The sequence below is a fragment of the Grampus griseus genome (assembly GCF_964374135.1).
Source record: "Grampus griseus genome assembly, chromosome: 20".
NCBI lineage: Eukaryota > Metazoa > Chordata > Mammalia > Artiodactyla > Delphinidae > Grampus > Grampus griseus.
Window position 1 is genome coordinate 27,210,613 of NC_139014.1, and position 18,483 is coordinate 27,229,095.

An 18,483-nucleotide genomic window follows, 5' to 3' on the forward strand; every position below is an offset into this window, starting at 1 on the left:
GGCGGAGATGGTGGGTGGCGGGAGGGGAGGGGCAAGCTTCGGAGCCACGGAGGAGAGCTCAACAACAGAGGTTCAGAGGGCAAAGTGGAGAGATTCCCGCACAGAGGATCCGGGCCGACCAGGACCAGCACTCACCAGCCTGAGAGGCTTGTCTGCTTACGCTCCGGGGCGGGTGGGGGCTGGGAGCTGAGGCTCCGGCTTCGGAGGTCAGATCCCAGGGAGAGGACTGGAGTTGGCTGCGTGTACACAGCCTGAAGGGGGATAGTGTGCCACAGCTAGCCGGGAGGGAGTCCAGGAAAAAGTCTGGACCTGCCTAAGGGGCAAGAGATCATTGTTTTGGGGAGAGTGAAGAGAGGGGATTCAGAGCAACGCCTAAATGAGCTCCAGAGACGGGCGCAAACCGCGGCTATCAGCGCAGACCCCAGAGACGGACATGAAATGCTAAGGCTGCTCCTGCAACCACCAAGAAGCCGGTGTGCAAGCACAGGTCACTATCCACACCTCCCCTCCGGGAAGCCTGTGCAGCCCGCGCAGCCTGCCACTGCCAGGGTCCCGTGATCCACGGACAACTTCCCTGGGAGAACACACAGCACACCTCAGGCTGTTGCAACGTCATGTCTGCCTCTGCCGCCGCAGGCTCGCCCCGCAGTCTGTACCCCTCCCTCCCCATGGCCTGAGTGAGCCAGAGCCCCCGAATCAGCGACTCCTTTAACCCCATCCTGTCTCAGCGAAGAACAGTTGCCCTCAGGCAACCTACACGCAGAGGCGGGGCCAAATCCAAAGCTGAACCCCAGGAACTCCGCGGACAAAGAAGAGAAAGGGAAATCTCTCCCAGCAGCCTCGAGAGCAGTGGATTAAATCTCCACAATCAACTTGATGTACCCTGCATCTGTGGAATACCTGAATAGACAACGAATCATCCCAAAATTGAGGCGGTGGACTTTGCGAGCAACTGTAGACTTGGGGTCTGCTTTCTGCATCTAATTTGTTCCTGGCTTAATGTTCATCTTAGTTTAGTATTTAGAGTTTATTATCATTGGTAGATTTATGGATTTGGTTGCTCTCTTCCTCCTTTTTTTTTTATATATAGATATATATTTTTTTATTTTTCTCTTTTTGTGAGTGTGTGTGTTTCTTTCTGTGATTCTGTCTGTATAGCTTTGCTTTTACCATTTGTCCTAGGGTTTTGTCCGTCCGTTTTTTTTGGTTTTGTTTTTGTTTTTTTTAGTATAGTTTTAGTGCTTGTTACCACTGGTGGATTTGTTTTTTGGTTTGGTTGCTCTCTTCTTTCTTTCTTTTCTTCCTTTTTAATTTTTTTATTTTTAAAAATTATTTTTTATTTTAATAACTTTATTTTATTTTATTTATTTTTTCTTTCTTTCTTCCTTTTTTTCTCCCTTTTCTTCTGAGCCGTGTGGCTGACAGGGTCTTGTTGCTCCGGCCAGGTGTCAGGCCTGTGCCTCTGAGGTGGGAGAGCCGAGTTCAGGACATTGGTCCAGCAGAGAGCTCCTGGCTCCATGTAATATCAAACGGCGAAAGCTCTCCTAGAGATCTCCATCTCAATGCTAAGACCCAGCTCCACTCAACGACCAGCAAGCTACTGTGCTGGACACCCAATGCCAAACAACTAGCAAGACAGGAACACAACCCCACCTATTAGCAGAGAGGCTGCCTAAAATCATAATAAGTTCACAGACACCCCAAAACATACTACTGGACACAGTCCTGCCCACCAGAAAGACAAGATCCAGCCTCACCCACCAGAACACAGGCACTAGTCCTCTCCACCAGGAAGCCTACACAACCCCCTGAACCAACCTTAGCCACTGGGGTCAGACACCAAAAACAACAGGAACTATGAACCTGCAGCCTGCGAAAAGGAGGCCCCAAACACAGTGAGTGAAGCAAAATGAGAAGACAGAGAAACACACAGCAGATGAAGGAGCAAGGTTAAAACCCACCAGACCAAACAAATGAAGAGGAAATAGGCAGTCTACCTGAAAAAGAATTCAGAATAATGATAGTAAAGATGATCCAAAATCTTGGAAATAGAAAGGAGAAAACACAAGAAATGTTTAACAAGGACCTAGAAGAACTAAAGAAAAAACAAACAATGATCAACAACACAATAAATGAAATTAAAATTCTCTAGAAGGAATCAATAGCAGAATAACTGAGGCAGAAGAATGGATAAGTGACCTGGAAGATAAAATACTGGATATAACTACAGCAGAACAGAATAAAGAAAAAAGAATGAAAAGAATTGAGCACAGTCTCAGAGACCTCTGGGACAACATTAAACGCACCAACATTCGAATTATATGGGTCCCAGAAGAAGAAGAGAAAAAGAAAGGGACTGAGAAAATATTTGAAGAGATTATAGTTGAAAACTTCCCTAATATGGGAAAGGAAATAGTCAATCAAGTCCAGGAAGTGCAGAAAGTCCCATACAGGATAAATCCAAGGAGAAACAAGCCAAGACAAATATTAATCAAACTATCAAAAATTAAATACAAAGAAAAAATATTAAAAGCAGCGAGGAAAAAACAACAAATAACATACTAATATATCCCCATAAGGTTAACAGCTGATCTTTCAGCAGAAACTCTGCAAGCCAGAAGGGAGTGGCAGGACATATTTAAAGTGATGAAAGGGAAAAAACTACAACCAAGATTACTCTACCCAGCAAGGATCTCATTCAAATTCATTGGAGAAATTAAAACCTTTACAGACAAGCAAAAGCTAAGAGAATTCAGCACCACCAAAGCAGCTTTACAACAAATGCTAAAGGAATTTCTCTAGGCAGGAAACATAAGAGAAGGAAAAGATCTGCAATAACAAACCCTAAACAATTAAGAAAATGGTAATAGGAACATACATGTCGACAATTACCTTAAATATAAATGGATTAAACGCTCCAACCAAAAGACACAGACTGGCTGAATGGATACAAAAACAAGACCCATATATATGCTGCCTACAAGAGACCCATTTCAACCTAGGGACACATACAAACTGAAAGTGAGGGGATGGAAAGAGATATTCCATGCAAATGGAAATCAAAGGAAAGCTGGAGCAGCACTTCTCATATCAGACAAAATAGACTTTAAAATAAAGACTGTTAAAAGAGACAAAGAAGGACGCTACATAATGATCAAGGGATCAATCCGAGAAGAAGATATAACAATTGTAAATATTTACGCACCCAACATAGGAGCACCTCAATACATAAGGCAAGTGCTAACAGACATAAAAGGGGAAATTGACAGTAACACAATCACAGTAGGGGACTTTAACACATCACTTTCACCAATGGACAGATCATCCAAAATTAAAATAAATAAGGAAACACAAGCTTTAAATGATACATTAAACAAGATGGACTTAATTGATATTTATAGGACATTCCATCCAAAAAAACCCAGAACACACTTTCTTCTCAAGTGCTTATGGAACATTCTCCAGGACAGATCATATCTTGGGTCACAAATCAAGCCTTGGTAAATTTAAGAAAATTGAAATCGTATCAAGTATCTTTTGTGACCACAACGCTATGAGACTAGATATCAATTACAGGAAAAAAATCTGTAAAAAAATACCAACACATGGAGGCTAAACAATACACTACTAAATAACCAAAACACCACTGAAGAAATCAAACAGGAAATCAAAATACACCTAGAAACAAATGACAATGAAACACGACGACCCAAAACATATGGGATGCAGCAAAAGCAGTTCTAAGAGGGAAGTTTATAGCAATACAATCCTACCTCAAGAAACAAGAAACAACTCAAATAAAAAACCTAACCTTATACCTAATGCAATTAGAGACAGAAGAACAAAAAAACCCCAAAGTTAGCAGAAGGAAAGAAATCATAAAGATCAGATCAGAAATAAATGAAAAAGGAATGAGGAAACAATAGCAAAGATCAAAAAAACTAAAAGCTGAATCTTTGAGAAGATAAACAAAAATTGATAAACCATTAGCCAGACACAACAAGAAAAAAAGGGAGAAGACTCAAATCAATAGAATTAGAAATGGAAAAGGAGAAGTAACAACTGACAATGCAGAAATACAAAGGATCATGAGAGATTACTACAAGCAACTCTATGCCAATAAAATGGACAACCTGGAAGAAATGGACAAATTCTTAGAAATGCACAACCTGCCAAGACTGAACCAGGAAGAAACAGAAAATATGAACAGACCAATCACAAGTAATGAAATAGAAACTGTGATTTTAAATCTTTTAACAAACAGAAGTCCAGGACCAGACGGCTTCACAGGTGATTTCTATCAAATATGTAGAGAAGAGCCAACACCTATCCTTCTCAAACTCTTCCAAAATACAGCAGAGGGAGGAACACTCCCAAACTCATTCTACAAGGCCACCGTCACCCTGATACCAAAACCAGACAAAGATGTCACAAAGAAAGAAAACTAAAGGCCAATATCACTGATGAACATAAATGCAAAAATCCTCAACAAAATATTAGCAAACAGAACCCAACAGCACATTAAAAGGATCATACACCATGATCAAGCGGGGTTTATCCCAGGAATGCAAGGATTCTTCAATATACGCAAATCAATCAATGTGATACACCATATTAACAAACTGAAGGAGAAAAACCATACGATCATATCAATAGATGCAGAAAAAGCTTTCGACAAAATTCAACACCCATTTATGATAAAAACCCTCCAGAAAGTAGGCATAGAGGGAACCTACCTCAGCATAATAAAGGCCATATATGACAAACCCACAGCCAACATCATCCTCAATGGTGAAAAACTGAAAACATTTCCACTAAGATCAGGAACAAGACAAGGTTGTCCACTCTCACCACTATTATTCAACATAGTTGGAAATTTTAGCCACAGCAATCAGAAAAGAAAAAGAAATGAAAGGAATCCACATCAGAAAAGAAGAAGTAAAGCTGTCACTGTTTGCAGATGACATGATAATATACATAGAGAATCCTAAAGATGCTACCAGAAAACTACTACAGCTAATCAACGAATTTGGTAAAGTAGCAGGATACAAAATTAATGCACAGAAATCTCTTGCATTGCTATAATGATGAAAAATCTGAAAGAGAAATTAAGAAAACACTCCCATTTACCATTGCAACAAAAAGAATAAAATACCTAGGAATAAACCTACCTAAGGAGACAAAAGACCTGTATGCAGAAAACTATAAGACACTGATGAAAGAAATTAAAGATAATACAAACAGATGGAGAGATATACCATGTTCTTGGATTGGAAGAATCAACATTGTGAAAATGACTATACCACCCAAAGCAAACTACAGATTCAATGCAATCCCTATCAAACTACCAATGGCATTTATTACAGAACTACAACAAAAAATTTCACAATTTGTATGGAAACACAAAAGATTCCGAAGAGCCAAAGCAATCTTGAGAAAGAAAAACGGAGCTGGAGGAATCAGGCTCCCGGACTCCTGACTATACTACAAAGCTACAGTAATCAAGACAGTATGGTACTGGAACAAAATCAGAAATATAGATCAATGGAACAGGATAGAAAGCCCTGAGATAAACCCACACACATATGGTCACCTTATTTTTGATAAAGGAGGCAAGAATATACAATGGAGAAGACAGCCTCTTCAATAAGTAGTGCTGGGAAAACTGGACACTACATGTAAAAGAATGAAATTAGAACACTCCCTAACACCGTACACAAAAATAAACTCAAAATGGATTAAAGACCTAAATGTTAGGCCAGACACTATAAAGCTTTTAGAGGAAAACATAGGTAGAACACTCTATGACATAAATCACAGCAAGATCCTTTTTGACCCACCTCCTAGAGAAATGGAAATAAAAACAAAAATAAACAAGGAAACCATAAACAAGACGAAAGACAACCCTCAGAATGGGAGAAAATATTTGCAAATTAAGCAAGTGACAAAGGATTAATCTCCAAAACATACAAGCAATTCATGCAGCTCAATATCAAAAAAAGAAACAACCCATTCCAAAAATGGGCAGAAGACCTAAATAGACATTTCTCCAAAGAAGATATACAAATTGCCAACAAACACATGAAAGAATGCTCAACATCATTAATTATTAGAGAAATGCAAATCAAAACTACAATGAGATATCATCTCACACCGGTCAGAATGGCCATCATCAAAAAATCTACAAACAATAAATGCTGGAGAGGGTGTGGAGAAAAGAGAACCCTCTTGCACTGTTGGTGGGAATGTAAATTGATATAGCCACTATGGAAAACAGTATGGAGGTTCCTTAAAAAACTAAAAATAGAACTACCATACGACCCAGCAATCCCACTACTGGGCATATATCCTGAGAAAACCATAATTCAGAAAGAGACATGGACCACAATGTTCATTGCAGCTCTATTTACAACAGCCAGGACAGGGAAGCAACCTCAGTGTCCATCGACAGATGAATGGATAAAGAAGATGTGGCACATATATATACAATGGAATATTACTCAACCATAAAGAAATGAAATTGAGTTATTTGTAGTGAGGTGGATGGACCTAGAGTCTGTCATACAGAGTGAAGTAAGTCAGAAAGAGAAAAACAAATACCATATGCCAACACATATATATGAAACCTAAAAAACAAACAAACAAAAAGGTACTGATGAACCTAGGATCGGGACAGGAATAAAGACACAGATGTAGAGAATGGACTTGAGGACACAGGGAGGGGCAAGGGTAAGCTGGGATGAAGTGAGAGAGTGGCATGGACGTATATACACTACCAAATGTAAAATAGATAGCTCTTGGGAACCAGCCGCATAGCACAGGGAGATCAGCTCGGTGCTTTGTGACCACCTAGAGGGGTGGGATAGGGAGGGTGGGAGGGAGATGCAAGAGGGAGGAGATATGGGGATATATGTATATATATATATAGCTGATTCACTTTGTTATGAAGCAGAAACTAACACACCATTGTAAAGCAATTATACTCCAATAAAGATTTTTTAGAAAACTAAAAATTAAAAAAAAAAAGTTCGCATGCCACAATTAAGGAGCCCACGAGCCCCCACTAAGGAACCAGCGAACCGCAACCAAGGAGCCCGCAAGCCGCAACGAATGAGCCACCTGCCACAACTAAGACCTGGCGCAACCGAATAAATTAAATAAATAAATATTTTTAAAAGAAATCTACTACTCCTTGCATATAAGGTCATGTTTCTGTTTTCCTTCGTATCTTCTACAGAGTGCTTTGTGGATTCATGTAATTTTAGTTTAGGCCAGTTTTTAACCCAATTTTAAATGTTTATATTCCTGGAACATTTAAATAGTTGCATAAATGTCATGAAACAACCATAATTTATCCTGTAAAAATACAATTTACCAGATTATTACTACTAGCTTTATTCTGTGAGCTTTCTCCTTTATTCAAAAGGCACTAAGTTGTCCCATTCATTCAGTCAACATTTTAATAAGCCCTACCAGGCACCTTCTAGACCCCAGAGCTCTCATTCTGAAGGATTTCAGAACTCAACATAAAGTAGAGGAGACAGCCAATTAAACCAGCAGCTATAATGCAGCAGAATAACTACTATAATAAAAGTATATTACAGCAGGAGAGAAAGTAGGAGCAATATCAGGGAAGGCTTCTAAAAGGACTTGATGCCTGCGTTTAGTTTTGATGGATGAGGATCTAGTAAGGCAGATAGTTCAGGGAGAAAGATGCATGTAAATTCATTGATGAGCATGTACTTCATGCCAGCCTCTATGTCAGCTTCTAGAAATGAAAATAATACATTGACGCTAATTCAAGATACTAGTAATCTTCTCAAGAATTTACTTCATAGAGAAAAGGCTTAAAATTTGGTCTTAAAAATGAGTTCACACTCAATTTTTTTTAATGAGTTCACTGTGCACAAAAAAGTAAATATTGCATGATTCTATTCATACGAGACTCAAAAATAAGCAAAACTAATCTACAGTGATAGAAGTCAAAACAATGGTTACCTCTGAAGGGCAGTATCAACTGGGAGAGGTTAGGAGGGAACCTACTGGGGCAGTGGGAATGTTCTTTATCTTGGTTTTGCATGGTGGTTACTTGGGTACATACCTAAAATTTCATCAAGCTGTACAGTGAGATTTTGTTGTATGTTGTATGTAAGTAATGAAGGGAGGCATTCCCAGATCTAGGAAGCAGCATTTTCAAAGGCACAGAGTATTCAGACAAGGACCAAATCACAGAAGCTACCAGGGCTTGCCATGCTAAAAAGACTGACTTCAAACCATGTGTACCTTCCACTGAAAGGCACTTGAGTAAAATGACCAGATGTACATTTCAGAAAGACTATTCCAGATGTATAATGGATTGGAGGGGCACGAGACTAATAGTCCAGGGGACAGATGAAGCCCTTTTCTAAAGCAATAACTTTAAAGGTGGAGAAGAAACAGAAGATAATAAGAAGGTAGCACCAAAAGGACACTGTGACTGATTAAATGTGAACAGAGGAAAGAAAGAGTCTCAACTGATGACTAGGTTTCTGGCTTGGGCCCGAAGTTGCATTTAGTTTTGGACTCTACTTAAATAATATAAGAAACATGCTCCACTCAAAATGGAACATTTTTCTATGAGATGTTATTCATTGCCAAGTGTTCATTCAGTTGATGTCCTATTTTCCTTTATTATTTAAATATATTTGCTTGGGACTTCCCTGGGTGGTGCAGTGGTTAGAAATCTGCCTGCCAATGCAGGGGACACGGGTTCGAGCACTGGTCCTGGAAGATCCCACATGCCGCGGCGCAACTAAGCCCGTGCGCCACAACTACTGAGCCTGCACTCTGAAGCCTAAGAGCCACAACTACTGAGGTCCATGCACCTAGAGCCCGTGCTCCGCAACGGGAGAGGCCAGCGCAATGAGAAGCCCGCACACGAGCCCCCACTCGCCACAACTAGAGAGGGCCCACGCGCAGCAACGAAGACCCAACACAGCTATAAATAAAAATTTTAAAAAATAAATATATTTGCTTGGCAATCATCTGTCAACTTCAATTTGAATCTCCATGGTACCAGCGATGTGACAATATAAAATGTTTCCACCATTAGGTAATTGCTCCTTACTACACCTCTAAGCCTACAAAGAATAAGCAATTTGTCCCTCCATAGTCAGCTGTAAAGAAGTATTCTCAAGTCAGCATCTCTGACAAAATGAATAACTTCTGATCTATAAAATTCTATACAGTGAAGGATTTCATTTATAGATGCTTACATAAACTAAAGAATCTCTAAACCAAATTTATTAATCAAACAACTGTTCCAAACCCACCACAGCTTCCTACCACAGCTACTCACCAACAGATTCCAAAACCAACTTTAAAGCAGAGCCAAAAATGACATAATAACATGCCTAATACAACTAACTTTTTAAAAGCAAAAGATGCATTTAAATACATATATACTATAGATAAGAAAACATGAGTTTTAAGCCTCTGGGCATACACACATGAGCACACACACATATCTGAACCAATTTTCCTCTAAAAATTCAATCTGGTTTTTAGAAAAGATTGCTTTGATATGTAATTCACTCATTCAACAAATATGTATTGATTAGCTAATGTGTGACAGGCACTGTGCAAGTGCTAGGAATACAGCAGTGAGTAAGACACGCCCCCACCCTCATGGAGTTTTATACCCTAGTGGTATATGATCCTGAAAACTGTATTCTGGGGCAATGTCTTCCTCCTACCCCAGTCTCTAAGTGAACACTGCAGTGAATCTGCCCTGAGCCTTAAATTAAGATCCACATGACTGAAGATTAAGTATAAGGATTATTAGAAAGGAACTTCAAAATAATTAGTTGGTAAAAACAAAGAAGGCCTCTCGGAAATTAAAAAGTAGAGATATAAGAATTATTTTTAAAAAAGCACCAGACTGGGGACTTCCCTGATGGTCCAGTGGTTAAGACTCTGTGCTTCCACTGCAGGGGGCACAGGTTCGATCCCTGTCCACTGCCCGGAGCGCGGGTTCGATCCCTGGTCAGGGAACCAAGATCCCGCAAGCTGCGCAGTGGTGTCCCACCAAAATGGAAGAGTAAATCAAGAAAGAGGAAACAAAGAATACAGACAACAGGATCCAACACAGGACAGCGAAGGAAATCCCCAGAATAATGGTGAGGAAGATCCCAGGATGGCAGCCATGCTTTAAGCACAAAGGCAAAAGGTACAGATTGGAGCAGGCCAGAAAGTTCCAGGAAAAGTTTTTTCTAATATGGTGAACTGAGTGAACACCTGATGTATATTAACATATGGAGTAGGGACTTCCCTGGTGGCGCAGTGGTTGAGAATCCACCTGCCAATGCAGGCGACACAGTTTCGATCCCTGGCCTGGGAAGATCGCACATGTCGCGGAGCAACTAAGCCCCTGAGCAACTAAGCCCCTGAACCACAACTGCTGAGCCCTCAACCTAGAGCCTGCGAGACACAACTACTGAGCCCGCGTGCCATAACCACTGAAGCCCGCGTGTCTAGAGCCCGTGCTCCTCAACAAGAGAAGCCACGACAATGAGAAGCCCACGCACAGCAATGAAGAATAGCCCCCGCTCGTCGCAACTAGAGAAAGCCCACGTGCAGCAACAAAGACCCAATGCAGCCAAAAATAAATAAAATAAATTTTTTAATTTTTTAAAAAATAAAAAAAATAAATCGCTTCAAAAAAATCACTTCATGAGCAAAATTATTAAATATTATATATTACTGAAAGACATTCTTAAGAGTTCATAAACATAATACTTACCTCCATACTAGTCTCTCAATGACTACTCAGGACTTTACATTATTAGGTATGAACTTAAATATCTGAACTAAACAGACAAAATTACATATTACTTTTAAGGCTCCCAGGTTCTTAACTATGATTCAAAACCTTTAGCAATTTTTTTCAAAGATTTTTAAAGCTGATGAAAGGAAAAGAAATTCTGAGATGGATTGCTCAGTATACTCAATCCCTGTCAATACTCCACTCTTTACCCCCCAACCTCACAAACATTATGCAGTTCTCCAAATCTTCTCTCCATCATTTGTATATTCACCCAGTCATGCAATATTTGCTGAGCACAAAATACACCAGGCACTGAACCTATCTTGGCACTGGGGATTCAGCATCATGACTGATGATAAACATGATAATCACAAATTATGAACTATACAGAATAGTGCAATAGTGACAGAAGACCACTTCATATAAGATGATAAGAAAAGGCCAAGCTGAGGCAACCAGAGTTAGGACTTCAGGTACGAAGAATGAGCCAGATATGTGAAAATTTGTAAACAGCCTTTCCCGACTGAGAGGAAAACAGCCCGAGAAGAAAGGAATGACAGGATCTGATTTGAATTTTAAGATTACACTGGCCGCTGTGTGAAACTGGGAAACCACTGCATGGTATCTTAGCAAGAGATGATGGCAGCTGGGACTAGAGTAGTAGCAGTGAAGATGAGAAGTCAACAGACTGGACTGGATACCAAACTACATGACTAGGCAACAGACTCAAACTGGGGATAAGAGGTTAGGTCAGATAGTGAAAGAGAGGAACTAAGGATGTCTATAGATTTTTGGCTTTACCCACTGTGTTGGAATAGTGGTGACATTTACTGTCACGGGAAAGACTAGGAGAGGCCTACCTTGATAGAAGGGCCTTTTCACGATGCAATCTCTATAAACTCTTTTACAAGTCATTAGGAAAAGGCAAGACACCACAGCAAACCTTGAAAGTTTTTTCTGCAAGGGGTAAGATGCTAAGACATTCTAACTTTACAGAAATGAAAGAGGAGAACTTCATTTTAGCAAAGATAGTATAGTAAAACCTCATTTTAGCATAGATTTGCTCTTAATGCAGTCCAGTATCAAGGACTCCAACAACCATCAATTTTCCTGAACCTTGTTCACAAGATAGTGATGAACTTGGGATTCCTCTAAAGTAAAAAGAGCCTTATGTTAATATTAAATCCCTAATGAAAAGGGGTGACAAGGGAAAGCCTTTATCTTTGAACAGATGGGTCTTCTAACAGACAGGTCTCTGACTATAACAGTAAATACCATAAAGCTAGTTTTATCAGGCTTTTGGGTCAGTAATTAACTATCCACCTCTGACCTCCAAGAGCTCTTTATTATTAGAAGAAAGGAAAGAGGCTGAGTGGGTGGCTCAATTTAAACATAAATATCATGAAGCCCAAAAGGTAAAAGCAGAAGCATAAACAAGCCCTGAAAAGAGAAGCAATGCTTTCTGGAAACAGTATGGAAAGAACTGTCATCAACAAGGACCTATTGTATAGCACAGGGAACTCTACTCAATATTCTGTAATAACCTTAATGGGAAAAGAATCTGAAAAAGAACAGATATATGTATATGTATAACTGAATCACTTTGCTGTACACCCGAAACTAACACATTGTAAATCAACTATACTCCAATAAAAAATAAAAATTTTTTAATAATTTTTTAAAAGTTTAAAGATATTTAAAAAAAAAACAACTGTCAGTCCCATCTTAGCCTTCTCAGTACTACTATCAAACCACCAACTTTTAATTTATAAATAAAAACCTCTTCACCTCTGCAGCTGTTTAACATTGGAGCTTCTAAACTCTCAGCATTAATCTCTAGTGCTCCAAAAACAGATTTTCTATAGCTACAGCAACAATAATAATCATTTCCCTAACTTTTCCTGGGACCTATCATAAAATCAAGTGCCAAAATTCTTCCCTGTCTACTGAGAAAACACCTGGCTATTGGTTGGTCACCACATTCCCAAGTCTAAGTGACTTACACATCTTTCTGGAAGGCAACCCTGAATGCTGTCACTGTGAAGTCTCACTAACCAAGCACAAAGACAAACAATGAACAACAAACAACAGCTGTCCAGTTTGGTAAATGGGGAGGCCATTAACCATCAAGTGATGTCACCTCATTCTGCTCATTCCCCCCCATATCCAGGGTTCATTGGTGTATTTATCTCCTCTTTGTCACTGACACTTCATATGGAGTGTCAAACTGGAGATTATGAAGAATAGAACCTTTGTAACTACTTAGGTGACTACATATAAGCAGACTAATTTAAAATTGCCCTGTTTTCCTCCTTTACATATAATAACAGCTGGCGAGGCATACTTGAAAAAGGCTTGACCCAAACCTACCATTCCACACTAATGCTAGAGTGTTCACTCGTAAATTTAGCAAATTTAGATGAAGGCAAATCAGTGCTTTAATAAAAGAGAATAGTGCATCCCAGAAGGTACCAACTGTGAAATTCAATTTCCATTTATACAATGATATTTTATACTAAACCAGCTAACATCACATCATAGGTAGTATAATACTAATGAAATTTTAATATTAATACTACAAAACATGGAGAATAAAATCTTGGTTGGGGAGTCAATGTTTTAGAGCATGTTAGGGTTGGTGGATAAGCAAAATGAAAAGTTCTGAAATCCTCAACTATTACATGCCTAATTATTCCACTAGCAAACACAACAACCTTTAAGTGACTAGGAAATTAAATTCTTTAATAAACAATTAATTGAGCACATACTATGAAATAAGTATGGTGATAGGGCACTTCCAGATCACCAAATACTCCCACACACACTCCGCATTCCTACAGTACTCCCTTCTATAGCACTGGAGCACTTAATATACTGCATGTTAATCATTTATAAATTAAATACATATATACTACATTTTGAAAATATTATGCCCATTAATCAAAAAAACACAAAAAAAGAATCTTAACATAGAAGTTCTAATATTTTATTCCCACTTGCCATGGACAGTCCTACACACACCTTACAATATATACTGTACACTTCAGTGGAGATCATCGACCCAGGCTATAGGAGAGGGGTCTTAGTCATCTCTGTTTCTTCAGTGTCTAAGTCATAGACAGCTCAGTAAAAATTTGCTGAATGTATGAGCAAACAGACACTTGAAAAAGTGAATCCACAACATAACTTTTTGACATCAGCCAGCTGCTTAGTCTAATACAAGTGCCAAATTCTACTTAAAGAAAGGGATTAGAAGAAATTTACCTACTGTATTTTATTACTACAATTTAAAAGCTAAGGACAATTTTAATTCAGCTAATTCTTAATTTTTAAAAAAAAGCCTTATAATTCTGTTTCCAGAATGATGCAAGGAAGGAAGAGAGGAGCAGGAAGAAAGAATTAAAGAACTGGAGAAGATTTTTTAAGGTTTCTTGAGAGTTCTGAAATGCTCTAAACTGCAATTCCTTTCATTCAATGTTTTTTTATTGCTATGTTCCAAGCACTTAGAATACATTTTTAGAAATACACAGCCACAAACTTAAGATGCAATAAGGAAATGAAGTAAAGAGATGAAGAACTTAGATGCTAAAATTCTCACTATCCATAAAGTACAGTAATACTGTACTTTAGAAAATACATGCAATTGAACCAGAGTCAAGCCTTCAAAGGAAAGCTTGTGTTCTATTTAAGAAAGATAGATACAAGCCAAAAGTAAAAGCTACCACTAATACATCTCCCTTAAAGAAAAAAAAAAAAGTTAAGGTATATTTTAAGGAAATTATTTTTATTAAACTGATATACAGTGTAGCTAAAATAGTATGCAAAACCAATCTTTCTAATTTCTAGAGCTTCTGAAATGTAAATGAGAAGTCACTAGCCTGCCCTTTCAGTAGGAGTTATCTGTCACATAACACTCCATTTCCAAGGCCCCATTTTGCAAGATAAACTGCTTGTAACTCCATATTTGTAGATGGCAATACGTACTTGATATTTTTTTAATACTGTCTAATTGTGGTTAGGCATTATTTAGTGCTCAGTACTTTTAAGTAGGTATTTCAGTATTTTTAAGTACTTTTAAGTACTTTTAAGTAGGTATTTCTTAAGCAGGTATTTAAGTAGGTATACTTCAGTACTTTTAAGTAGGTATTCCAAGCAAGTAGGTATTTCAGTAGTTTATCAAGCTTGCTTTTTACTTGTACAATGATTCATATAACACACAATGTGTATTTTTCCAATCCTTTGCTCCTTCCCATTCACCTTATACAATATAAGCAAGCAGCTAAGACTAAGGATGGAAGGTCCAGTACCTATTTACATTATTCACATGCCCCAAAAAAGTTCTCAAACTATTTTCTAGCTCTATCAAAAGCTTTATTAATTCCTTCTATAACCTTACTAAAAAAAATTCTATATCAAAATCTGACATTTACTAGCGTAAACAGTATCATATTCAAAAGAACTACCCACTTTATAAAAGAAAAAGCTGCTGGTTTACATTTAGAAATGCTATGTTATCAACTTGCTTCTCTTTCTTGCCTTAGTTTTCCTCTGCAGCAAAAATGATAAAACAAATTCATTCAAACAACAGTTAAATAAGGTTTTAACAAATATTTTGCTACCTCTTCAAATATATGCTTTAAAATTCAACAAGCAGACACTTCCTAACAAATTGAACAAATACCTTCGGTCAAATCACTTTAAAATACACCAACTATTAATTTCGTTTATATTTACAAAGGTAGAATATTAGTTTTATATGAAAGTAGGCAGGCTAGAGTTGGATAAAAGTTTAATTTCAGAATTCCTTAATGCCAGCTAAAACACCCTCAAACTTAAGAAACTAAACACTTCTAAACCTTGAAGCTGAAATCAGTTTGACTGATGTCCTCTTTCATGCCATGTAAGCCATTGTCTAATTGAGGCCAGACCTGTCAGGTTCAACAGCATCCCAGAAATGACTAGCCTTCTAGAGCTGGAAACACATCAAGAATTTGGAATATTTCTCATATTGAAGAAAGGAAAAAAGTTCAAGTGAGATTGTCCCTAAGAACAATCAGCATTTTGTTCCACATGGAAAAAAAAAAAAAAGACCTAAAAAGCATATTTTTGTTATTCTGGTCAGTCCACAAGAATATATCAAAATTCTGTATCTATTTTCAGGTGATGGCCCACTGAACTTACCCCTTTCCTTCCTACACATGAACAAGAGTTCACTATTAAATTCTCATTTTGAATGCCTGTCTTGTAATCTAGATTTTTTATTTTATATCTTTAGCTACTAAAACCATCACCTGGAGCACGGCTGGTTTCTTGACTTAGAAACCTGTTACCAATAATGCCTAGCACCTAAGCTGCTTAATGTTTTTCACTTCTTACCAAGAAAATCCATTAAATGTCGAAAAGAAATAAATACAAGCGCGCGCGCACGCGCGCGCACACACACACACACACACACACAGAAATCCCAGTCATGAAAAATTAAGTCACATTCTGGCCATAAACCGTGCAATTGACACTTCGAGTTAGCGTGTGCCTTAGTGATCACGGACAGCAGTATCAGAGTAAGTGATAGGGGGTTGGAGGTGGTTGACAACATACAGTGCTACAGAGCCAATAAGCAGCAGGCTAGGACTGACAGCAAGGCCGGTCTCTAAAGGGAGCTATAACACAATATCAGAATGCTGGATTTCCGAATGCCATTTTATGGGGAAGGAGGGGATGAGAACTGGGGATCAAGTGCAATGAAAGGCTCTGACCAATGTTTGAGGCGATGAAACCGAAGACAAGGTCTTCTGGCAACACCAGCTGTCCAGTCTCATCTCACCTCAAACACAACTCAATTTCAGGTCGTTCTTATCAAAGTCAGCTGCTCAAAGGGTGAGGGGGTGGCAGGCAGGGGATGGTGACAGCCCCCAAGAGACTGCCAAAAGCCCTTGGAAAAGGCAGAGACACTACAATTGGAAGGGGCTTGAAGCGGCTTCTACTTCGCAAAAGGAGGGCTTTGCAGGCGCCTCCCCTCTCCCTTTCCAGCCGGGGTTGTTAGGTAGGAGGTTAGGATGTTGCTGGAGGGTTTATGAAGGAGTGATAGGAGAAAATGGCAGTAAAGGATGAGGGGGGCTGGAAGGGCTGGTGCCACCCAAGAAAAGGTGGGAGGAGGGACTTCCCTGGACACATCCAGGATAACAACGCCACCACAGAGCAAGGGCAGTGCCCTGCTAGCGCCTGACACCCCTCTCTCTGGGAAAGCTTCGCCCCCGTCCACACGATCCCAATCCCCAAACACTGCTCCCACCCGACCCTTCTCCCCCACGCTATCCCCATCGTGGCCTCCTTTCCCTTCCGCCTCAGGCCCCACGCCCTCAAGCTCCCCTCCCCTTCCCCGGTCACCCACCCTCAGGGCAGCCCGTCGCCGGCCTCCCCGGCAGCTCGCCCAGACCCCTCCCCCCTCACCTCTCCTCAGCGCCTCCTCGTAGCTGAGGAATCCGATCCGTGACTCCTTGGCGCCCATGCTCCCCTCATCCCCTCGGCTGGGGGTCGGAGCCCGATCTCGCCCCCACCCCCCTCCCGCCTTCTCCTCGGCGTCCCGGGCAGACGGTGTTGGCGTCCCCCGGCCTCCTCCTCCCCCCACACTAACAAGTGCGGCTTCTGCCCCGGCGGCTCCTCCCGGCCGCCGCCACCTCCTCCATGCCGAATCACGTGACCCGCTCCCACCCCGCCCCCTTCCCCTCCCTCTTACTCCGCCCTTCTCCTCTCTCCTCCCCTCCCTTTCCTTCCCTCCTCACGCCCTCTTCCCTCCCCCGCCTCCCGCCTGCCCCGCCGAGGGTCACCTGACCCAATGGCCGGGGATTGTTCCGGGTAATGGCCGCCAGGGACCACCCACCCCGCCCCGCCGCGCGCAGGGGCGTAGGGGCGGAGCCAGACCTCGCGCGTAACGCATCATCGCCACCTTCCGGCCAATCCGAAGCCGCGAGGCCCAGGAGCCTCCGCCCGCCTGGGGGGCAGGGACTTCCGGGGCGGTCGAGGCAGTCCTCCCGCCCACACGTTCTGGCGCTCGCTGGGCGGGGTCGGAGCCCTTGCCTGGGCCCAGACGCATCTTAAAAGAGAAATGAAATCTTAGGGTGCCGAGGTCCTAGTGGTGCGGTTCATGAGAGAAAGGAGCGGGCAGACGGTGCATTCGTAACGTTAAGGGCATTTTTGATTGGGAGGGAGCTGTGAAAGGAAAGGAGACTCTCAAGGATTTCATGTCACCAGAGAATTCTTTATCCTAGTGGGGCGATCCTTAAGGAAAGCGAATGTTGTGACAAAGTTGAGATCTTCCTTTTCGCGTTACCCCATCCCCCATCCCAGTTGACGCTAGATTTCCTTTCACATACGCCCAGCCAGCCTGCCCTGGGCGCACCTCCTGCTCTGAGCCTGCTTCGTGTACACAGACTTTGGAAGCTGTTAATGCAAAGGCTTAGCTTGCTGATCTGCAAGAGTTGCTCCCTGCCAGAAATGTGGGAGTTACAAGACTGATAACAGCGTTTCTTACGCTTTTTTTAATTATTATTTTTTTAATTGTGGTAAGGTATAAGAGAATTGGCCATGCCAACCATTTTTAAATATCTCAAGGGCAGAATTATACAGTACTTCCCTTTTTGTGAATGGCTTATTTCACTTAGCATAATGTCCTCAAGTTT

General features: G+C 40.6%; 1 protein-coding gene across 3 annotated transcripts in view; it reads right to left on the reverse strand.

Annotated features, from left to right (window-relative positions):
- The window catches only part of USP32 (ubiquitin specific peptidase 32), a 197,571-nt gene extending 180,158 nt beyond the window's left edge, over nucleotides 1–17,413 (reverse strand). For all 3 annotated transcript variants that reach the window (XM_082679093.1, XM_082679092.1, XM_082679091.1), the window contains exon 1: nucleotides 17,255–17,413. In XM_082679093.1, coding sequence (XP_082535219.1) covers nucleotides 17,255–17,312 — 58 coding nt within the window. In that variant the 5' untranslated portion in view covers nucleotides 17,313–17,413. The remainder of the gene's footprint in view (nucleotides 1–17,254) is intronic.
- Between the last annotated feature and the right edge of the window lie 1,070 nt (nucleotides 17,414–18,483).